The sequence below is a fragment of the Lutjanus erythropterus genome, chromosome 24, assembly GCF_056507025.1.
Source record: "Lutjanus erythropterus isolate fLutEry1 chromosome 24, fLutEry1.hap2, whole genome shotgun sequence".
In the NCBI taxonomy this organism is placed as follows: Eukaryota; Metazoa; Chordata; class Actinopteri; order Lutjaniformes; family Lutjanidae; genus Lutjanus; species Lutjanus erythropterus.
This window is the reverse complement of record NC_139340.1, coordinates 11,609,078-11,632,680: the sequence shown is the minus strand read 5'-3', so window position 1 is coordinate 11,632,680 and position 23,603 is coordinate 11,609,078. Positions and strand designations below refer to the sequence as shown.

General features: G+C 42.2%; 1 protein-coding gene across 1 annotated transcript in view; it reads right to left on the bottom strand.

Annotated features, from left to right (window-relative positions):
- Positions 1-1,896: 1,896 nt before the first annotated feature.
- nbeal1 (neurobeachin-like 1) overlaps positions 1,897-23,603 on the bottom strand; it is a 45,753-nt gene continuing 24,046 nt past the window's right edge. Inside the window, exons 15-54 of the mRNA XM_084713387.1 lie at positions 23,131-23,263; positions 21,928-22,047; positions 21,318-21,627; positions 21,111-21,196; positions 20,778-20,867; positions 20,260-20,437; positions 20,003-20,136; positions 18,574-18,733; positions 18,102-18,204; positions 17,847-18,006; positions 16,380-16,538; positions 15,746-15,905; positions 15,062-15,150; positions 13,937-14,554; positions 12,611-12,786; positions 12,237-12,525; positions 11,821-12,129; positions 11,565-11,714; positions 11,296-11,453; positions 10,910-11,034; positions 9,086-9,209; positions 8,839-8,987; positions 8,622-8,755; positions 8,396-8,497; positions 7,709-7,804; positions 7,494-7,618; positions 7,210-7,350; positions 6,943-7,073; positions 6,604-6,713; positions 6,228-6,345; positions 6,016-6,113; positions 5,759-5,875; positions 5,518-5,607; positions 4,713-4,822; positions 4,445-4,617; positions 4,203-4,297; positions 3,802-3,918; positions 3,218-3,379; positions 2,940-3,088; positions 1,897-2,494 (exon numbers count right to left, since the gene is read on the bottom strand). Coding sequence (XP_084569513.1) covers positions 2,197-2,494; positions 2,940-3,088; positions 3,218-3,379; positions 3,802-3,918; positions 4,203-4,297; positions 4,445-4,617; positions 4,713-4,822; positions 5,518-5,607; positions 5,759-5,875; positions 6,016-6,113; positions 6,228-6,345; positions 6,604-6,713; positions 6,943-7,073; positions 7,210-7,350; positions 7,494-7,618; positions 7,709-7,804; positions 8,396-8,497; positions 8,622-8,755; positions 8,839-8,987; positions 9,086-9,209; positions 10,910-11,034; positions 11,296-11,453; positions 11,565-11,714; positions 11,821-12,129; positions 12,237-12,525; positions 12,611-12,786; positions 13,937-14,554; positions 15,062-15,150; positions 15,746-15,905; positions 16,380-16,538; positions 17,847-18,006; positions 18,102-18,204; positions 18,574-18,733; positions 20,003-20,136; positions 20,260-20,437; positions 20,778-20,867; positions 21,111-21,196; positions 21,318-21,627; positions 21,928-22,047; positions 23,131-23,263 — 6,346 coding nt within the window. The 3' untranslated portion in view covers positions 1,897-2,196. The remainder of the gene's footprint in view (positions 2,495-2,939; positions 3,089-3,217; positions 3,380-3,801; positions 3,919-4,202; positions 4,298-4,444; positions 4,618-4,712; positions 4,823-5,517; positions 5,608-5,758; positions 5,876-6,015; positions 6,114-6,227; positions 6,346-6,603; positions 6,714-6,942; positions 7,074-7,209; positions 7,351-7,493; positions 7,619-7,708; positions 7,805-8,395; positions 8,498-8,621; positions 8,756-8,838; positions 8,988-9,085; positions 9,210-10,909; positions 11,035-11,295; positions 11,454-11,564; positions 11,715-11,820; positions 12,130-12,236; positions 12,526-12,610; positions 12,787-13,936; positions 14,555-15,061; positions 15,151-15,745; positions 15,906-16,379; positions 16,539-17,846; positions 18,007-18,101; positions 18,205-18,573; positions 18,734-20,002; positions 20,137-20,259; positions 20,438-20,777; positions 20,868-21,110; positions 21,197-21,317; positions 21,628-21,927; positions 22,048-23,130; positions 23,264-23,603) is intronic.

Sequence of the window (23,603 nt, the reverse complement as noted above, 5' to 3'; positions counted from 1 at the left end):
CTTCGGTGTATCTGAACTAACCTTACAAACCACCCACAATAACAACACCAAACTCACCAACTGAGGCATCAGTAGACCAGCTACTTCCATGTTCTGCAAGGTAAAATTACTGACTTCAGATATGGAGTTTGGTTGGTTTGGATTAATCAATATTTGGATTATATAACAGCAGTATCCTGTTAGAAAAGGCTGTCTGACAGCAAAGTGAAGCTGTGAAAATATTCTAAATATTGTGTATTCTTCTACTGAGTTTTGTTTAGCTGGGCCTGTTTAAGTGGCTAAAATATGTTTGATGACATTACTCCTCTCTGCTCCTCCAAACTGGGGGAGTGTTGACCAACATCTACAGCTGCTGCTAATACACTACCTATCAATAAGTATCTCATACAAGCCCACTTAAAATAATCCAAACTCTCCATTTAAACTGTGGAAAGGTGTTGAGGAGAGTTCCTCAGCAACCTGTTTGGTGATTGACAGGTATGGATGCGAATCGGATAACAGGAATGTGGGAGAATGTGCTTGGAGGGGGGAGGGTTCAGGACTCAGGGGACGGGGTCAGTTGTTGCTAGATGTTGTACACCGTCTCCCCCGAGGAGATCTGGGTCAGTCTCTTGCTGGAGCCCCACAGCTTCCGTGTGATCTGGCCCGAACGCATCTGAGAAGAGTGGAGGAAGAGGAAGAGGAGGAGGAGGAGGAGGAAGTGGGACAGGGGGGAGAGTGGGGGAAAGAAAAGCGTGAAGTCAAAGGAAACGAGGGGGGAAAAAAGGGAGGAGGGATATGATTCATGAGTGATTGATTAGTTCATTGGAGCTTGATTGACTTGTGAAGCTTGTGAGGCATTAAAAGAATAAATCAAAGCTTGTATCACTTTGAACAGAAAAGATGAAAAAAAAAGGTGCGATGATCAAACTATTCAGAGGGGGGCTGCCTGTATCAACCTCCAACATGTACACTACCACACTATCTACATTATCAAAACATTTAAGTCTATCTTGGCGCAAGATTATTAGTTTGCATTATTAGATTGTAGCTACACTGTTAATATGGCTTGGGTTTGCAGAAGCGTTAATTAGTGTTAAGTTTGTTTCACAGCATATTTGTTATAGTTGTAGAGTACACTTGAACACGTAACATAATGACACTTCAGGTAAACAGCAGGGGATGGAGGTTATCCCAGGTCAACGGCCAAATCAAGTCAAATATTGCACATGTGCCAAATATTTAGAAAAAAACTGAATGAGGTAAGCACAACCAGTTGTTTTCATGTCACAGTTGTGGTTCTAGTGTGTCTGCTCAGCTGTGCTGAAGGAATGTGTTAAATCTGTGTGGCTCAGATGTAAATGTGTGTGTGTGTGTGTCTGTGGTTCAGTTCGGGAGGAATGAAGCCAAATGAGCGATTGTGGGCGACAACCATCCCTGAGAAGGAGAGGTGACTGTGTGTTAAAAATGTGGACATTGAAGCCAAGCATTGCAACACATGTGCAGCAGCTTTATTGGTCGCACTTTAATTGACGGTACACTAACAAGACATGCTTTGTATCAAATTAGACTAAACTAGAAATAATGTTCTTTATGAGACATTATTAGACGTTTTTTTACTTTATTAGAGGATAATTTGGAACACATTGGTACAGAACTGTGCTGTAAACTAAACTGTATTATTTCTCATTGTTAGACCCTTAATAGAGACACATTACAACAGAACTGTACTGAGAACTAAAGTGAGATCACACACCTATCACTTGAGACACACCTTCTTTGGCTTGTCCCACACAACTGGCAGAGTAGCTGAGACTGATGCCTACTTCTTCGATCAAATCACATATCTGCCTACAGAATTACAATAATTCTGTGCAGTCACTCAGAAAAACACTCCTCTATCTCTATAATGTCCTTAGTTGGTAGATCTTGTTTTAAAATAGGGCAGCAGCAGATATGTGATTTCACTTTAGTTTGTAGTACAGTTTTGTTGTAATGTGCCCCTAATTACCATCTAAGAAGGTCTAATACGTGTCTAATACAACATATTATTTCTAGTTTTGTCTAATTCGATACCAAATAAGACTTGTTACATCTTGTTAATGTACTGCAAAATAAAGTAATTAAAGTGTGACCGGTTTATCTATGTGTGTGTGTGTGTGTGTGTGTGTTAGATCTACAGCAATGGATGCAAGAGGAAGAAGGGACTAGGGGCTGCTAGGGTTTGTGGGAGCTGGAGGTGGGACTGAACACCAGTTGGTCACGCTGGTGCAGCAGGCGGGTTGGCGAGCGAGCTCGAAGCGGGGCCAGCAGGGGGGAGGCCATGAGCGGCGATCCCTCCAGGCTCTGAGCGATGTAGTTCCTCAGCGAGTTCTTTACCTCCGCCGGCTTGCCCACGCCCACGATGATCAGCTTGCCGTCCTCCAGGCCAACCAGGACGTGACTCTGCTCCTTGGTGACCGAGACGCAGCGCACCGGCACCCGCATGGCCATGGGCTCGGTACACAGAGCCAGACTGTACGGGAGAAACAATTGTACTTGTTATGTCCACATTACACTCAGGCAGGACAAGGTTCAAAATGTATCAGAGTTGAAAATAACTTTGTAAAAATGGAACTTTGAAAGGTATGGATGCCCATTTCTGCCAGTGTGACTAAAAAATAACAGAAACTTTCTGAAAATATTGAGTTAATATCTCAAACTAACTAGGAACTTTCTCAAAATAAAGAAAAACTTTCTAAAAATATTGATTACTATCTTAAAATAATGAGAACGTTTCTCAAAATAATGGCTTGCTTATCTCAAAATAGTGACTTAGATACTAGGTCACTATTTTGTGATTCTAAGTTACTGTTAAGTTATTCTCATTGTAATGACTCACATGATCTTTTTTTCATCACACTGGCAGAAATGGGCTTCCATTTTTCAATCTTTAAGTTGTTAGATGTGTGGGAGTTTACCTGTAGAGGTCACGGATGGACAGGTATCCCTGCTTGCTGCCGATGACGACATACTCTCCTGAAACACACATATCAGTCACCTGCTCCTTCAGAGGCTCACTACAGAGGTGCTTCCCATTCACAGAGTAAAGATGTAGAGCGTTTTTATCCTGGGAAGAGAAAAAAAACTGAATGAGTGAAAAACATTTTTGGACATTAACATGTCTAAATCTCGTCCAATATTTTTCCAGATTGTCCTCTTTTCATGCTGTGACTGACAAAAAAATACAGGCCTGCACCTTGAGAGTTGCTTTGCCCTCGAGGCAGGTATGGACCAGCAGGTGACCCTCCCAGGACACAGCCAGGTGGAGGATGGAGAGCGGCAGGGAGCTGTCACACGGCGGTCGCAAGCAACGCATGTACTGACCCCGACGGACTGTGTGGATGATCACTGTCCCATCCTGGGAAACACAGAGGAAGCGTGCATTAAATAACACGCCCAGGTTTTTTAATTCATTTACATTTTCATGGTGGAAATTAAAAAAAGCTTTAAGCTACTACCTAGAAGTTATAACAAATAGCGTAATTTCCCTTGTGACAACACTCATCCAGGTTCTCTACTTTTAATGCTAGGAAACTGTTGAACAAACAAAATTCAATTTACATTCCATGACTAAGAAATCAATAACTAATTTCCTAACAAATTAGTTCTTTTCCCAATTTAGTTTTATTTATAATCGAGGCTTTTAATCAAGCATGAATGTAAAACACACATTTAGTAATAAAAAGAAAGTTTCAGCAATAAAAGCAGTATCTGAATGCCACTGAACACCAACAATGTTGTAATTCTATCAATTTGCATGAGGAGATGAAACACTCTTACCCGTGATCCAGACACTGCCATGTCCAGCTCTGTGCTGATACTGACGCTGACAACCTCGTCTGTGTGTCCATATAACACCTGAACCGGTTTGGGATAAAGACCCACAGGAGCTCCACCCTGCACAACAGAGCAAACAAACAGACAGACTGAGGTGAATGAAGAAAGTCATGAAGAGCCAAATGAGGTTCATAAAATAGAAATTTTAACTGAATTACCAGAGAATCAGTAAAAGAAAACGTGTATTAATGCATGTTTCTGTCCACTACTGTTATGCAACTATTAGGAGTGGACAGTATCAAGATAAACAACTGATGGCTGCATAGTTTATTAAGTTAAATGTATTATTCTATTCACAGATCAATATGTGTCATGGTAAACAAGCGAGTCCTGGTTGTCCTAACCTGCTGCAGAACCTGCCACACCATGCAGGTTGTGTCTCTGGAGCCGGAGATCAGGTGGATGCCACAGTGATCTGTTGACAAGCAGGTGACAATGTCTGTAAGAGAGGGGAAGAAAACAGCAGATTAGTACAAGACATACACATACAAAAGGGAAAATACAATCATCATCAACTTAACTCAAACTTTGCACTAATACTTATTTCCAGTCTATAAATGGGTGTGAAAATAGAGTGTGAGTTTACCCATGTGTCGGATGTGCTGTCCCACTGTCTTGCCTTTAACCAGGGAGGTCACCCGCAGGCTGTTGTCCCAGTGGCCTCCGCTGAAGAGCAACTTGCCATCATGGGAGACCACAAACAGCCCTGATGTGACCTCCACACCAGGGGCGAAGGGTCCGGACAGGAAACGCTGGGTTCTGCAAGACAACAGAGGACAAAGAGGGTCAGCTTAGCAACATTTTTCAGGACACAAGATGGCCGTAAAGGCAGCAGTAAAGGTAAATGTTCTCACTTGGTGTTGGACACTGTGGGGTCCTTAATGAAGGTGAAGTAGTTGGAGATGTTCTTGTTGTAAGGCAGCCACCCGTGGGTCCCCACCAGGCAGTTCTGACTAACTGTCACCTGGAGACAGTACAAACACCGTGAGGACATAACTGTCTATCACCTGCACCTCATCCACTCAGTCTCTCCTTTTGTTTACAATTTAAAACAGTAGGAAAAAACAATTCTATTCTAATATTTCTACAGAAGCCCTGAGAGACAAATGGGCGATAAATGATCTAACTCTGATCTTTTTTCTCAAATGTTTTATTTCCTGTCCTACTAAAAGAACAGGTGAAAATAAAGGTTTTGCCATGATGACATTTCTAAATTTCTTATTTTTTTCATCTGTGAAAACAGGTAAAACACTCATGGACGCATAGAAGATTGACAATTGTATCAGTAGCAAAAAAAACAAAAACAAAAAAAACAAAAAAAAAACAGAGCATCCCTAATTTTAATCAGTGTATTACATTACTTGCTACCTTGTGTGTGGAGTGCATGGAGAAAGAAAACAAGAATGATTTTAAATCCTGTTTGGAACACGTGGTAGTGGTGCACTTCAGCCTCTTGTGGCCAAATTGAGTATTACAACAACAAAAACTTTTTTCTTTCACCCTTAATCACAGATGAAAAAAGTAACTGTGAAAAAATCATGTTGAAAAACGTTTTTTTCACTTGACAAAACTTGGGGAAAAAATAACTTTTTTCTTCTCTTCTTAGGGTTTCTGCATATTTCTTATCATAATGATTATTACTGTAACACCAATGCTCACCATGGTGTCGGGGCTCCCTTGGGTGATGAAGGAATGGGACTGATTTTTTGGCACCACGGCTTTAACCAGTGGCACACTGTCACTGATGCCCTGCGATATGACGGGGAGAGAAGTGGATCCAAGTTACAGCACTACAGATGGAGATTTTCATGGTAAATTACACTGTAATTCTTGACTGGTCTTATGTTCTAGTTTTCCAGCCTTTGACAGGTGAGACAAAAGTACTTTAGAGAGATCAAACCTCAACAAAGAAGGACTTGAGGTCGCTGAGGTGTTCAAACATGTTGAGAGGACACGAGTCCAGCTGAGCCTTCCTCTTCTCCACCTCCTCCTGAGACAGACGCACTGGATGGGGCTCCTGTGCAGTCACACACATACAAAAGTCTAAATCTGATCCACAGCATAGATACAGAACTTTTATTAAGTGGAGTCATGATTAATTTCAGTGTTTTTCTTTCTTTCTTTTTAACTTAAATAAAGTCTGGTGTGTGTTTGCACCTTGAGTAACTGGCAGGGTGTCTGCCCAAAGTTGCTGATCATGCCTTCCAGGGCCTTACGCTCCTTTTCATCAGTGATGGCATCCAGGTCCACTGCCCCTGCAACACCAAACCAATCACCCGGTGATCAAAGTGACTGCTGTTTATAATCCATATGTATATGCTTTAAAGCACGTTACACACACAGTGCTGGAAATGTGCTGGATGCTTTACCCTCATATGTGCAGTAGTAGAAGACGTTGAGGGCCTCCACCGCTGCAGGGCCCCTCTGCTTATAACCAAAGATCAGATCGATCCACTCGTGAAGGTGAGCCGATACGTACTCGGACTCCTGTCAGAAAAACACAGACACACTGTGGTCGTAAACTAGCCATTTTGAAAATACACTTAATCACAGTAACTACAAAACCTCACCTCAAGAAATACTCCATCAGATGTTGTTTGGTTATGTGAATAACAAAGTGTAGACAGTATAATATCATATGAAATGGAGTTTGATATACAGTTAAGTTTCAATCATTACAGTTCACACAATATTCTGCTATTTTATAAGGTGTACTATAGCAGCAGAAGTAAAACTGCATCTCACCAGGGCTTTGCGATGCTTGTAGATGAAGTCCTCAGGGGACTTGGCCCATTTGGGCAGAACAACATCATTTACCCGCTCCTTGGAGATCTGCAAGCGACCCAGATCAAATCCTGGGTGATGAGAACAGGAGGTGAGAAGCAAGGTATAACGAACATGAAAATGTTTAATCCAGAGAAGAAGAAGGAGCAAGCTAAGGCATCATGCTTTGCAATTCACCCATATTGTAGTTTTCAACAACAACATGTATTCAAACAGGCTGCATCAGATCCATTATAGAGGTCCTGATCAGACCTTTTGTTATACCATTTTATAGTCCTCTTTATTTCTCTCAAAACTCACCATTTTGGTTCTCGAGGAATTCTGGGAAGTAGAAGAACTCCGGGATGAGCTCCTTGACGTCATTGGGGTTGTCCATGAGGGTCTGCCACGTTGCAGGGATGGAGTGGAACTGGCGGTCGGCACAGTCAAACCTGAGCCGAGGAAAGATGGTACAGATGAGCATCGATCATAAACACTCCAGACGGCAGCTGTGTGCCGGCACATACATGTCTAAATAACAAACTGAGGATAAATTAAGGGAAAGTAGAGGAGGAGTGGCCTCCATACCGTCCACTCTGCAGTTGGATGTGGAGAGAAGTGAAGGGCTCCACTCTGATTAGGTAGTGCATCACTCCAGCAGCATTTGAGTAGTGGGTGCCGTAATGGAACCTGTCGATGGTGCCTGTCGGGTCCTCAAAGCTTTCATACCTGACGGACACATTTAAAAATTTAATTTGTGCTTTTCAGCAACGTGCAAATTTCTATATCTGTTTTATAACTTATAGCACTTAAGTAATAGCAGCTTAAATTATCATTCCATTATAACTAAATTGTGGACGGATGAAACGTACTTCTCTCTAACAGCCTTGGCATTTCGTTCGTTGAGAACCGCTACCGGCTTTGACAGATCCCTGAATACTCGAGGATCAGACAGGTCCAGTTCCTCCGAAGTGTAGTCCGCTAGAATCCAGGGAAACTGGTGACACACACACGAACATGCAACAAGTTAGCTCAAATATCAACAGTCACCACAGTTGTACAATAATGTGCCCAGTGAGGAACGTACCACTGGATACTGAGCCAGGTTGTTGTACGTTCTGCCTGCAATCGTGTTCAGTTGCATCAAATAGTCAAAGTTGGAGATCTCCCGGTTCACCCATTTCTGTGAAAAAGACGAGGGGAAAGAAATTTTTAAAAAGTTATCAATGATTGATAAATAAATATGTTTGTACTGTATAATATTTGACTGTGATGATTAGTTTCCTCTCTGTATGAAAATCTGAGCATCTAACCAGACATGAACCATGTTCATGAAAAAAATAATGGAGGAATTAGAACAAATAAACAAAACAACTTATCTTAGATGCAATCTGTGCGTACACCTAAAACCAGGAGTCTGGGAGACCATGTTGAAATTTAAGTTGTTGAAAACAGATAATTCTTTCGCTGACCAACTGTCTGAATACCAAAACTTTTCCAGTTCATTTTTTAAGATTAAAAGTTTTTGTGTGAGTAATACACAAAGAATCAGTCATTAAAAAAAAAACAGCTTTGGTGTATAAATGTTAACCAAATAACAGTCTTTCTTTTATCAATGTCTGTCTGGTTACATGCTCATTTTTTGTTTTGTTTTGGTGCTGGATATTCTTGATTTAAAACTCAAACTTTAAATTATAAAGAAAATCAATTCCTACACAATAAGGCCACATATCTTATTACATTATATTTGTGTATTTATTCATTGTTTCCTGACCTGTGTGAGTCCAGAGGCTTTGAGGAGCTCCTGCGGTGAGCGGGTTCCATAAAGGCTGAGGGATCGTAGCAGCAACATGCGGCTGTAGACCTTGTTCCTCGCCTGTTAATAATAAAATAGAATGTTACTTTGAACGATTTAAAGAGAAGATCAAATATTTTTCTACAGTTATAGAAATTCAAATCTAATCAAATCTAATATTATGCAGACAAGTTAAATTTGTCACCTCCTTCTTGAAGTTGAGGAAGTAATTGGTCTGGTCGATGAGGAAGATCTCCAGAGCTGAGCGACGGAGGTTGTAACGCCTCAGGTGAACCTCTCGGATCTGAGTCAGGGGCCATTTGAAGTCGTGTCCGACTCCTTCAGGACGACAGTAAGTGTAAGTTTAGTGATGGTTTTTTTTCTTATTATTTTCTTGTTCAGCTCTCTGTTTGCCTCCTCACCCTCCTCTTTCTCCTGGCTGCTGTCATAGAAGTAGATGTGTTGGGTGGTGAGCTCCAGGCGGCCTGGCACCACGTCCACCACCGTCACCAACTCGCAGTCCTCCCACAGCACCAGCTTCTCCTTCTGGCCCGCCTCTTCTGCTTCAGCTCTGCAGGACATGGACAAAGACCAGGCGGCCGTGATTCTCATTATCTAACATTTAACATCAAAGTGTTTGCTCTGTGGTTGTTGTATTTGGCGACTGACTGGTTGTTGGCAACGGCAGGGTCATCCTCCGGCAGCTCCAGGATGTCGTCCTCCAGGTCGCTGACTTTAACCTTCACAGCCTCCAGCAGCAGAGACTCTGGGTTTACTCGCTGCTGATGGACACCTGAGCAAAACAAGAGAGACGGGAGATGATTAAAAACTGAGAGGAGGCATCCAGAGATGGTACAGTGCTTAATATCACATGGCAGCGCTGTAAATTAACTTTTTAGCACGCTTGTCAAGGGCTGACAAACCACAAAAACATACCTTTTAGGAATATAACACCACACTTCAGCTTCACAAACAGATTTACGGTTTTAAACTTGCTCACAAGGCAGAAGATACTATTTTATATATTTTCCATCTGACACATGCAGGGTGGTTATTTCAGCACCTGCAAAATTCCAGCTGCCTCGTGTTCATAAAATATAAACATATTAAATTTAGAAGGTTAACACACACAGCAAAGTGCCAGACCTGTGGGAGTATGAGCCATACAGTTTCTGTCTGAAGAATTCAGGCACCAAAGTCAGTATCTTATGTATTTTAAATGCCATAATCTCGACCAAACTGAAATGTTTAATGAAGAAAAAAAATCTGAAAGGTTTGTTGAATGTAAATGTGGGTTATCACATTTATTGCACAACTGTGGAGATACTGATCCAGAGTGCACAAGATTTCTGGTCAGAATCTACACCTGGCAGCAGTTAGGGGTTACGGTTACGACTGCCTCTGGAGAGAATCCCCACAAATCAAACATAGTTGATATTTGTGCCAAGGTCTCAGATTTCGTCACTGTGGACATTTCTACACTCAACGGTGCATGAAATCTGCTCTGTGGCCACGACCTGTATTTTATCTGTTTTTATAGAGACGGGGGGGCAACGCCTCATGCTCTGAAAACCACACCCACCAGAGGGGAAAACAATTGAGTGCATCCCACCACGCAACAACTTTCTGGCATTTTTCTGTTGTTTGCTAGCAGACAGAATAGACAAGGAGGTAATACAAAGTCAGTGGAGAGCAATAATTTATTTTTCTTTCCAGTGTGGGTGGGATTTAATTGTGCATCGTCTCTATTCAATTAAGAAATACAAACCATGTTAAGTCGTTTTCGTTCCCATTCACTTAATTCAAGTCACTGTTTTCTCTCAATTATTTTCTAATGAATTTATTTTGGGAAGATAAATAGAGACAGAGAGATCGAACCCTCAGTGTAATAACAATAGGCGGTTTAAGAGTAATTTTGTGTTTTCAATATCTTTTTGTGTTTAGCCCTGCATGCAGAACAAACCTCGTTTTGACAATGTGAGATACACATAATTTAAACAATAACATACATATATAATTCCAAATATTAATTATATTAATTTTTAAAACGTCTTTTAAAGTCGTGGCTCTGCAACTCACTCACCCTTATACAAAACTTAAAAAGGAAAAAATACCAAGCATAGTGCATCATCCTCCTCCTCATAAAGAAGATGGAAGGGTAGGACATAAGTTCGGCTTAAAGAGGATTTTCAAGGTCAGTCCTTTTTAATCTGTTTATCAAGGACAGGCAGGATGAAGTGTGCTCATGACATACTGTACACACTCTTATCCCTCATCGTCACATCCATTCACTGAATACTGGAGCAGGTACTTTCTGCTGCCAAATAGAGACACTGATGTGCAGCTTCAAGGTCACAGGAGGATTAAATTTAGTCCAAATATTCAAGCATACATTTAAGAGACAATATGAAAATGAACCAGTCAGTTACTCTGAAGTAACTTCCAGAGAAAAAAAACAAATTTAAAGCGCTCAGAGAGCCAATGCTGTCTTACCCAGGTTGTCTCTCAGAGCACTGGCCTCTCGGTGTGGATCAAAGTTGTAATTACGGACCAACTTCAGCCGCATGCGGGAGAAGTTCTCCGCACTGGACACCCTCCAGTGCATCTCATCTTGCTGCCTGTTTGAAATGGTTACAAAGCAAACTTTGTAATTCTCCCAAAACTAGCCATTATTTACATCTGTGCATTATTATATTTACATCTATACACTTTTGGACATCAGCTGCAATTGTTTCCATCTTATCTTAGTAAGTTTAAACTACAGTGGACATGAAGTTCTAGCTCATATTGAGGTGATATTTGTATTACTACAGTAGACAGTAAGTATACAGCAGAAAAAGACAAGAAATCCAGAGAGGGAGAGAAGTTGATGTGAGTACCTGTCAGCCCATGGCCCCCTCTCACACACCAGACCCCGGCGTGCTGCCTTCCACTGCCGGAGGGTGGCGCTGTTCTGGCTGTGCTGCTGTTTCAACATGCTGTTGTAGCGGAGGTTCTCCTGGCGGCCTCGGCGTGAGAAAGGCTCCACAAACTGCTCCTGAGGGAAATATGAAGTTTGCATTAACTTTTTAGTTTAGTTTTCATTAAGTACAATAAGCTTGGGACAGAAATAGAGGAAAAGAGGCCATTTATTATTGATCCTACTAACCTGGAAGCGGATCTTGCTCTCACCCCTCTCCCTCTCTCTCTTATGCAGGCTGACCATGAACGCCTCGTAGCACTCCTTCCAGTACAGAGCCATGGTCTCATGGCCCTGGCTGAATGTTTCAATTTCATACTGCTTCATGTACGGGATAATCTGAAGACAACAAAGTAAACAAGAGAACATTCTCATTGCATTTTCCAATAAATGTCTATCTACTACAATCTAAAACAACGAGAGACTGTAAATCTCAATCTCATACGTATTTGTCGAGGTAGACGCGCCACTCAGGTGAGTTGCAGTACAGCTGGAAGTCCTCAAAGAAGGATGGGCTGCCGTTGGTGTCGGGCAGCTGAGGGAGGTGCAGCTCCATGTAGAGGAGGCGGTGGACTTTGGAGAGCAGCGTTCGCAGCAGAGGAACCAGGAAGGAGTACGTCTCCTCCGTCTGCTCCTGGATGGAGCGCCGCAGGATGCCCTCCACCTTACCGAGCAGGTAGCAGGCCTCGTCCTGGCTGGACACCTCCTTGGTCTGCAGGATGCCATTGAGCTTGGCAGTGGCCATGGCACACACCTGGGACAGAGGCGATTTATTATTGCGCATGCATGGTCTTGCTTTTTACAAAAATCCACAAAAATCCAAACACAGGAGAGTTTAAACAAGGTAGAAATGATGCTCACATCAGGATCTTCCTGAGCCATGAAGCCCAGCAGCAGCCTCAGTCCAACTTGGGAGAGCTGGAACCACTGGGTACCAGATGCGTACCACACCATGAGGCTGTCCATCAGCGTCACCGTCTCCTCCAGTACCTTCTCCGTCCACAGTGCTGGATTTACCAGGCCCTCTGCCTGCAGGAAGTCTTGTACCATGTGAAGCAACCGAACCGCGTTCTCTGTGTGCTGTGGCAACGTGGCGGCTGATGCCTCACGGTTATCACTCACCGCCCACTCCAGCATACGCTCCATTAGACTATAAACAAGAAAGAGAGACCGTTAGATGCTGTCTTCAGCTCCTACAATGTCCAGTACTGTCAGCAGTGGAGTGTAGGATTGACCTGAGTTTGATTTGGTCAACAGGAAGCAGCAGCTCGTTGGCTGTTCCTAGTTTGGTGAGAGCTGAGAAGACCTGGCCGCGCTCGAGCCACGCAGAATCATCTGAGCCTTCGACACCACGCCACATCACGCAGAGGACAATCTCCAGCAGCATGTTGCACAGCTCCTCCTCTGCCCGCTACGGGGTAACACAGCACCAAAGAGACAGACATGGAGAGGGCTCATCATTAGAAGAGATTAGATGAAATTTCATTAATCCTTCTGCATCACTGCAGCAGCAGGTAACAGGATACATCAAAGAAAAAAAAAATGGCATTAATAAGAAGAGGGCAAATATAATGTCACCAACAGTTTAAAAGTTCTCTGTTATGTGCAGTTAATGTTACTTATTTATTCTTCTCAAAGCCTCAAAACTAAACTACTCCAACTTGAACGTTAGTGATATAACATTTATGCTGCCACAACAATCAAACACTTTGCCACATTCCCCAGCAAGCACTTAACACAAATCACATACTCTGTTCTATAAGTAACGGCCTCCTGCTGTGGGAGGAGAACAGTTGTCTCTCCTCCACCTCTGCCCTACAGTGACTCACTGAAACCACGAAAAGAAGCCCACTAGATGAAAGTCAGCGTTGGCCTCCCTGAGGTGTTGGTGACATTTCACCCACTGAGTCGGAAACTCTTGCTGTTAGTAGCATTAAGGCAACCTCAGAATACAGACTATCATAAGAAATAAACACTGCGGGGGTTTGTTATCACCTGCTCATGTCTAGGGGCTTTATGAGAAACTATTCTGGGGCTTATTGTTGGTGATATTAAAAAAAAAGTGATTTTGAAATTCCAAGAAAATAACATGGGCTCTACCTGAAAAAATCCAGCTCTCTTACACAACAGATTATAATATTGTTGTTTTAGAGGATATTTGTGGGGAAGAAGGTGAATAAATCACTTTTTAAAGGCACCAAATGTACAAAGGCAAATAAGCTTCAAGTAAGCTATAAGTCAGCTTTTAAATTATTCTAATCCGTTTTGTTGGATTTCTTCCTCTAAATAGGGATCTCTTTTTTTGTCCAGGTTGTTATAATTTTTGGACATCTTGGATGGAGGTGACGACAGGTATCAAAAGCACCAGTGTAAGCAAATAAACAACTCAGCTAAGGAGAAACTAAGCCCTAAGTGTCAGACTTCAGAAGAAACATTAAAGTGTTTAGTGAAACCAGACCCAGTGATAAAAAACTGCTCTAAACACCAATATAATTACATAATTCTCTCCCAACTCATCCTTTCTCTTGAACCATCTCACCGAGTGAGGTTGTGCGTCTCACCTCAGCGTTGTTGAAGGACTCTCCCAGTGAGATGTTGTCACTGAACAGAAAGCTGTCTTCAGTCAGGGAGGATGATGCATCTCGATCCCCAGAGCCTCCTGGGAAAGGCTTGGAGGTTTCCAGTGGCGACGGCGTGCTGGGCATGCTGCCAGGTGTCTGGCTGCCACTTTCCCCGCCTTCGTAGGCCTGCAGATGGGACAGATCCAGCGTCAAGCCTCCCGACTTCCCCACCACCCACGGCTTGACGTGCAGTTGGGGTTCGGTGGAGGCAGAGGAAGATGGCGTGTCCAGCAGCGAGATGACGTCGCCGTTTTCCAGGCTGTCCACGGAGCGAGTGTCACCTATGCTGAGCCGGTCGTCATCCAGCCGGTCCAGGCGGGTTGCGCTACCTGTCCTTGCCCTCCTGTCCAGCGGCAGCTCCAGGCGGTTGGTGGTGGTGCTGCTGCTGCTGCCGCTGGGCCGGCTCAGGTCCAGGCTGCAGGTGCTGATGGTGTCGGCACCCCGCAGTGGCAAGGACCCTTCGCCCCGCAGGTACAGCCGCATCAGAGTGTCCTGCCAACACTGCTGCCTCGAGATCTGGACGGCAGCATCCTGTTGGGATTGTAGCAGCTGGTACACCTGACGACAGAGGAGGAAGGGGATTAAAATTTAATTACACTTGCAGGAAGACTCAAGTTATGCTGCATCAAGAGGGAAAGGAAAAAAAGAAAAACTATCTTCAAAGCTAAATTCCAACTGATGACAAAATTAATTTACTCTGGTTTTCTCAAACTGTTGCTTTTTAGTAATTACCTCTCTATATAGTATTATTATTGTTAGTGGCGGGGTCCGCCATCCCTGCATTTAGGTAAGGAAACGAGGTATGCGTTACTGTTTGTAAAACTAGGGGTTTAGTTACCTGACAATAAAAACAAAATCTCAAAATGATACTGTGTAATAATAAAATAAGATACAAATATATAGGAAATGTCATACACACACACACATACACACACACACACACACACACACACACACACACACACACACACACACACACACACACACACACACACACACACACAGAATATACATATATATAATTTATAGTGTGCACAGCAGGTTTACATGCAGGTGCTTCCTCACCCTCTTGCAGACAAGGAGTCGTACGCTGGGTCCAGCCCTGTGAGTGAGCTGGACCAGAGACATCAGGTCCTTATAGTTCACCACATTATCTGTAGATTTTAGATACACAAACACTTTTACATTTGTCTAACTGTATATGGTATTAAATGGTGCTTTCATGGGCTAATGTTATTTTCTGAATTTCTTTCCAAATGACAGACAGGGGAGCAATTCTGTCCACTGAATCCAACATAAAGCCTGCGCTCTATTGATTTGCACAAAGTACTGGTCAGCCTCTCTACAAAATCATTCAGTCTTCAACTTCAGTGTTTTGTAATGTGCATATGACTGGAGTTGAATTAAGGTAAATCAGCACTGCTTCTCTGTTTTAAGAGACCAAATAATGAGCACTGGTTTAACGCTCCATGAGGACTCATGAAATTGATTCCATTAATTCAAGGACTCGTAACAGTATGGAACATAATGGGCTGCAGAAAATGCAGTGGGAGGATATAAAAATTCACTGACCAGCTGACTAATAGCTTCAACCTGGGCTGAATACATTTAATTCAAGATATTTTAGTAGTTGGAGAGCTTACTGGGAAAATGCCAGACCGACCAGTGGAACTGTATTTAATGACAGCAGCTACAGAGCACTGTAAAACACACTTTAAGAGTCACAGTAATTTAACTAGATGAGCAGACCTGTGTGGAGGACCTGGTTGAGGAGACAGCGGATCAGGGTGGGAGTGATGTGAAGTTCGGAGAAGAGCAGCGACAGGCCGGCGTAGCCTGCCTCCCTCAGCCGCAAACGCTGCTTATTCTTCTCATAGACACGATCGCAGCGTAGCATGCGTTCAAACAGCTGTGCAGGAGTGAAAAGACATATATAATAACTATTTATGATGGATACCAGTGTGTGCCGTTTAATCAAGTTCCCTGACTTGAAACCTCCTGACTTTTCTGCAAGACATCAATGATATTTCAAAAATTCTATAACTAATCGTAACCCTTTGCAATGGCAAAAATTAAGCATTCCAGCTTGTAAACGACCTAAAAATGCTGTTTTTTTGTTTTTTTTAATTTAAAGATGTTTTCCTGGGGTTGTGGTGATTTTTTTTTTCTGTGGGCTGAATTATAGAGTCAGTGTTATAGTGTCAGTGTTTGGTAACAATGCATCGCATTAAAATGCCCCTTTTGGTAGTTTTTTGAAATGAGTATGTGTAAGCTAGCTAAATTTCTATAATTCTGTTGTGTGTGCCGGGGATGCTACACAGCTTAGGAATGGCAGTGGCCTTTGATTGTGTGTGTGTGCGTCCCTGGTGTTGTTGTAACCCACCTTGAAAACGAGCTCTCTGAGTCGATCTGAGTGCTTGTTGTTGAGCAGGAGAGCGTAGCAGGAGTCGGCCGCCCCGGATTCAAAGAGGAGCAGGAAGAGCTGGTCCCTGGCCGGACTGCTCTGAAGAAGGCTGATCAACAACTCCAGCAGCCCGCACAACTACAACACATAACCAAGGCTACATTTAGTCTTAGGATGCTTGTTTGGACAGATGTGACAGCTCGTCATACATGTCATGACCAGGATTCATACAGCTTTTTTAAAAGTATATCTTTGGGTTGTGCGGAGAAAACATGAAATTTAAGGCTGTCACTTTGGACTTTGGGAAACATTTTCTGACAATTTATGGACCAAACAAGGAATCAATTAATCAAGAAAATGGTCAACAAAATAATTGATTATGAAAGTAATCATTAGAGGCATCCCTAAATCAGTGAATGTGTGGATGAAGCACAAGGTTGTGTTGAAAATCAAGCATTTTTCAAGCAGAATATTCAAATTCAACCTGTGATTAACAGGGATAAAGTTGCATCTTTAACCAAATTTGGCTAATTTAAGCTATTTTAGCTAAATGGGAGTTTAGCAAAGCAAATCAGATATTAATTCTGTTGTTTCACTGTATAGAATTATGAGCTTGTATTTAAAGATTTATATCTGAACAATATTGTTGACATTTGAAGACTGACTTAACAAATGGATAAATAGTATCACAGAGACGGCAGATGCCGACAAGTGCAGGAGGATCATGCGATTAAATTGACCATATGTTCATAGAGGGTGATGTAAGCCTCCATATATAGTGCTGCAGTGTAAGAGGATATGCAAAGTGACAGAAAAAAAAATGAAAAACAAGATGGCAGAGAGGTGGGGAAGAAGTGTGACAAGAGGAGGAAATGGATTTCACAACAGGTGACAGATGCCAAGTCCTGTGAAAACTTTATCTACTGGGAGTCTGAGCTTAGAAGAAAACAGTCAAGAAAATTAAGTGGTTTGTTTCAGGCGACAGCGACTCATGGATATTGCTTACAGAGAGGAAAATGTTTAAAAATAATGCAGAGGGAAGGAGGGAGGGAGGGTGGCAAAACAGCTGCCAGGCGGGAAACGAGCTGATATCTTCCTGTGCAGGCATCGCTGCAGTGAGTCTCAAGAGGGGAACAGAAATCCTGCAGTGAAAGGTCATCTTATTTTACAATAAATCCTTGAATGGAAAGAGTGGCTGGCATTAACCTGCTTCACAATATGTGGGTCATCTGGCAACACACACTAATAATAACTTACAACACAGTAGGCAGTATTCTGGTCCCTCCTGAGGACGATCTTATTAGGCTACTGTATGATTTAGTACAACAGCATAAACAGGAGTGGAAAAAGGATGAAAAAGTTTCTACCATTAAGATATATTTTAAGATCTCAGTGGTACATTTTATGCAAAAAAAGAGCTTTAAAGTGCAAACCGTAATATCTGACCTGGTCCTCATCTCCAATTGCAGCAATGTATCCCAGAAGGCTGTGCATCTCCTCCTGGGACATGCCCTTGCTGATGTAGTACTTGACGAGGCCGCAGAGAGACGCCCGGATGGTGCGAATGTCATCCTCACTCAGGTCGCTCTCTTTGTTACTGTTCTTCCTACAGCACAGAGCAGCAGGTGACACTGATGTTTTGAGGAAAAAAACAGACCGAATGTACTGGACAGGCATGAACTTTGGGAAATTAGGTCTCACCCGTAATAAAGGCGCACGGTGTCCAAAAGGAACTGAACTCCGTATTTTTTTCGGAACTGCTTCCTGTTATCTTTGATGACGGTGGACATGTACTGGATGTGACCTTCAGTGGGAAAAAACACAACAACCACAGCTTAGAACTGGTAACAAGCTCAATCAGGGAGACACACTCTTTTATCTTTTATTATACGTTTCACACACAAAATTCAGCATCAAACAGCCAAGAAGATGCATTTATAAACTATATAGAAAATGCAGGTGAAATGCAAAGGAGAATAAATAAAAATAAAGGATTAATTATGGGCTGCATCACTCACATTGTACTGTCACTAACATATTACTGGATTAGCCCTGCAAATTATTCATGCGAATTCCCTCTCCTTTTTCATGAGTTTTACCTGATCTCAGCTTTGTAGAAGAACTTAGTAAAAATATGACTAGACACTCTCTCTTCCACACACACAGATCTAACCTATACGTAGAGGGAAGTCTCCTTTGTTCCAGATGTTGAAGTTGAACAGCAGATGCGTGTGAAGCTGCTGCAGCAGAGCCTGGTTCTTCTCATATGTCACCTGCTCTATCAGAAGCTGCGCGGCAACCAGCACGCTGACGTCCACATGACCTGCTGGCAACTAAACAAACACAAAAACAACAGATTGTATTTCACTGTTGTTAGCTCTGTTATATGCACATTTACTGGCACACATGCAAAAAACACAGAAAGGGGAGGATTATAGAAAAATGCACTTGAACATAAACAAGTATTATTTTGTATAGTCCTACAAACATGATAAAGATAAAGCCTGACAGCCATAATTCATCTGCAAGTCACAGATAAGGAGCATGTTGGAATGGGGAAACAAAATACTGGTTTATTTGAACTTTTACATTTACAGGGTGTGGTCACTTTGCCTAGAGCATTAACTATCACCACATCTAAAACACTTTCTTTTATCTATGTCTCTATGGAGACTTTTATTTTTTCATGGTGTAAATGCTGATTCAGAGGTATTTCCACCCCCTGATGAACAAATAAATACTGAGGCACTACTTGCACCAGATAAAAGACAGAAGAAGGAAGAGGACTGAGGGAAAAAAAGAATGACAGACAGACACAAAGGGAAAGACAAACACAGACACACAGAGCAAACACAGAGACAGACCTGCAGACGGGAACAAAAGCTATCTGAGGTGAATTCATTTCATTGGCAGAGGTCCAACTACATTCAAAATTCTCACATCATGTGAGTCTCATACAGCATGAGCAATATAACAAACACTAAAAGTGGCCTTTTGTAGGCTTCGGAAATAATTAGGTCAGCAGAGATTCTTAATTCAACTTCTACAGAAACAAACTAATCCAGTTTGAGTATGGAGAGAAACAAAAGAGGCTTATGTGGAAATCTTGCATTGTATGAAATGCACCCCACTGGTAGAAAATGACCAGTGAATGCCTCTTAAATATTCCTCTAGATCACCGTCTTTTTGTATGACAGCAGGAAGACAGAAACCATACATCTGCAGGAGGAAGAAATTTTATACCCCTAAAAATTAAAGCCTAGCACAAATTAATTAGTGTGAATCATGCAGGATTAGTATTATCAGGGGACCCCTCATAATTAGGTAACTTGCATTATAATAAGGTCACAAATTACAGAAAGGCTTCTGCTATAAACTGTCTCATGTGGTTCTCGCATATAAATTGCAAAGATTTCATATTATTATTTCAAACAACATCATATCAATGTATAACAACTATTATACAGCAAAACTGTTCTCTTCTTATTTATTTTAAACGGATAGTTTGTTTTATTTGAAGTGGGGTTGTACGAGGAACTACATTTACAGTAGTGGATTTCTGTGCATAAATTGTCATTAAATTGCAAAATTAGAATTAGGACCTTTTGCAGCAGAGCTCCCAGTGTAGCGACACCATACGAGTGGAGCAGATTCTCCTGGTTGATCGGGTGCCTCTGCAGGAAATGCTTCAACACCAACAGGAATGTGGCCACCAGATTCTTCTCCAGGCGCGCCTCTGAAACAAAAAAATAAACATTTGCTTCCACATGAGCACCAGTTTCACGATTAAACTGAGAGTGCAGGAAAACAAGGAGAAAAAAAAAAGGAATATATTATTGCAGGTTGTGGCAAAGCAGACCTGAAGCCCTGTTGGATGGGAGAATGACCCAATCTCCATCAGCTGGTGTTGTCACATCAGGGGTGATGAAGTCTGACCCAGCTGCTGGATCACTGGCCTGTTGATCAGGGGTCACCAGGGCCAACTGCTCCAGGACAGGGAAGAGCACCGGCACACCGCCCACACAGTTGATCATATCCTGCAACACACACATTCAAATATTTATACACAGTATAGAGCTGCAGCGGACGCTTCAGTGCTTTGCTTCTAATGTTGACATTAGAATTGTGAATCAGCTTTTTTCTTTTTTGCCCGTCCGTTCCTTCTGTTTAAACCCAGTATTTCTGCACAGTTTCAGATAAGGATTAGGCCACACTAACATTATTATTTCAAAGCTTCATTCAAAAACCTCAACAGAAGCTTCAAATGTAAAAGGATTCTGTGCAGCCCTGATACAGCAGATCCGTGCAATTCAAGTTCTAACATTCCTCTGAGCACAAAACAATTACATGACAGCACAACCTGGAGGTTCTTCCCACCTTGATATCCCAGTTGACAACTTTATTCCCAGTCAGACGTCCATGCAGCATGTTTGGGGACAGATCGAGACAGATGGGGTTCCTACACGCCTGTTGACAAGAGAGCCATGTTTACCAAACAGCAGGTTTCCTTCAAATAAATAATAAGACTGTGATGAAAATCTCATTTTGTCCTGATAGAATCATTTCTTAATTTCAAGTCATTAAAGAAAATGGAAATATAACTGCATTTAGGATGAGTCCACAAATGACTTGATATAACCCTGACAATGTCATCCACTGCACTCCACAATGTGTGTGGCTGAGGATAAAGCTTGACAGTGGTCCAATCACCTTGGGTGAGTAGTGCAGCAGCAGTTTGGTTGAAAGGTCACCAAGTTCTGTTTCCTGGGCTTTGAAAGGAGAGATGCAGTTTGGACCTGCACAGAGGACAGAAGGAGAGTTTAAGACAGATAAAGAAGTTAAGTTTATTTTTACTTGATCTATGATCCGAACTCTCCTCCTCTTCCTCCTCCTCTCATACCACCTCTGCTTTCTTACCAGCGCTACAGATGGCTTTAATGTGGTTGGGCTGCAGGGGTTCGTGAAAGACCATGACGCTGCCCAGCTGGCCCTGCAAGGAGGTCGGGCTTCCCCACTCGCTGTCCTGGGTCCCCGCGGAGATCAGCTTAGTCACGGACTCAGACTTCCCCCCCAGCAGACCTCCCCACGTCTGTGGTGACAGGATGCCGCCCAGTGAGGAGCGAGTGGTGGGCGTGGTAGCGGAGGAGAAGGGAGGGTCTGGGATCTGGGAGGGCGGGGGAGTAGTGGTCCGGTGTCCTGCTGAGCCAATGCAGCAGGAGGTGAATGGCTGTGGTGGAACAGTAGTGAACAAAAATAGATAAATATTTGAGTTGATAAAGTTTAGATTTGTTAATGCCTGACAAATCCTCAGAGCTGCTGTACAGCATTAAAGCACTGCCTCTAGTGATTTATAGCTAAATTAAGTAAAAGTTTAAGTAAATTTGACTAGAATTTTAATGAACATCGTGTTTTGCTCTGAAAATGGTAAAAAGATTCAAAACAGAAGGTTCTATTGTCACCTGCAGGCTGTGTTCTGACTCAGAAGTTCGTGAATTTCCATTATTAACCAAGAGAGAGCAGGTCTCACCTCTGTCATGATGGGATACTTGAGGGGGGCAGACAGTTTCTGCTGTCCATCCACATAAATGTATACAAGACTCTGTCCAAATGGCCTCTTTCCTGGTACGTGCACCACACCGATGCTGTGCTGTAAGCAGAAATTCAGACAGAATTCAGTCCCTTTAATCCTCAGTGTTACTCTCTTTAATTAATCAGTCCACAAGACATCACAAGACATCACAAGACAGGTCAAAAGGTGTTAATCTTCTAAATGTGGGGTCCCGTAAGTGTTGCCAGACTGCAGACATTCAAAATGTTTAGCCTAACTAACTGTGGTCTGTTTTTTTCTGCCCACATTTCCACATTTCAGTGGCAGTACCCTTTCGGCAGAAGTGGCAAAAGTAGACTAATTCTTTACTCAAGTAGAAGCACAAATACTTGTGTAAAAAGACTCTGGGAAAAGTAGATTCAACTTAAGTAAAAGTTAAAAGTACAGGCTTTGAAGTGTACTCAAAAGTATAAAAGTAAAGACTACCCATCTGATGGACATTTCTACAAGCTGGTTCTGTGCAAGGTTCACTGAACCTCACATCATATTAATATTATACAAAGGCTACTGAACTTAAATCATTCTAACTTCAAATAAAATAATAAAAAAAAACAATATACTGACACAAACGGCAGGTCTAATTAAGCCTTGCCTTGTTCAGCCTCAGCAGAAGCTGGTTCTTTGAATCAAGGCTTGCCATTTTGGGTCTAAAAATCAGCCCTGCAGTACTAAAAAGCCTCTCACAGGCAGCTGACAGAGTCACTAGACACCTTTTCTCAACATTCTCCCTCACTGTCTGTTTCATCTTGTTCCGTCTTTTAAATAATTTTCATCTTGTTGCATCATATTTGTGTGTGATATGCACTAATGGATACAGCATGTTATTGCTGGATCCATTTAGGTTGAAATCAGTCTTGATGTTGGGAAGGAAGCACACAATGACCCAAAATAATTAATATTTCCCCTCCAATGCATTACAACTAAAGTAACATGCCTGTCCTGAAAATGTATGGAGTAGAAAAAACAGATATTTGAGTTAAAATGTAAATGTTACAAGTAAAAACATAAATATCTGAAAAATCTAGTTTAGTACAGTAACAAAGTATTTGTACTTAGTTACTTCCCTCCTTCGCCTTTCAGTGTATTTAAGGTAACCATTGGATGTCATTAAACCTGACTCACCCAGAGGGAGTCACAGAAGCAGTAGTCAGGCAGCATGACTGTGACATACTCCTTCTTCGTGCATACAGCCACCACAAGCACACCCGCTGCACTGATGAAGGCCTCAAACCCGGTCCCTCCTATGGTAAAAAAGCTGTACAGGACAAAATTAAAGAAAACAGTACTGATAATTCAATATTTTTTCAAACAATACAGTATCCGTCAATTAAAGTTTTGAACGTGCCAAAGCTATAAAGAAAAGAGTTCATTCAGGACATCAGTTCAGTTCAGTCTTTATTATCTTTCCTGAGATTCATCTTGCAGCAAAGCCAGTTTCGCTGGGATAGAAAGCCACAAAAAAGTCCACAGGCTGAGACAGATTTTATTTAAACACTCATGTCTTAATTAAATAAGAGTTTTTTGTGGTTTTATAGCCCAGCTAAACTGGCTTTCTGCAAGACTGAGATATCTGAGAATTGCACAAGAATCAGTAA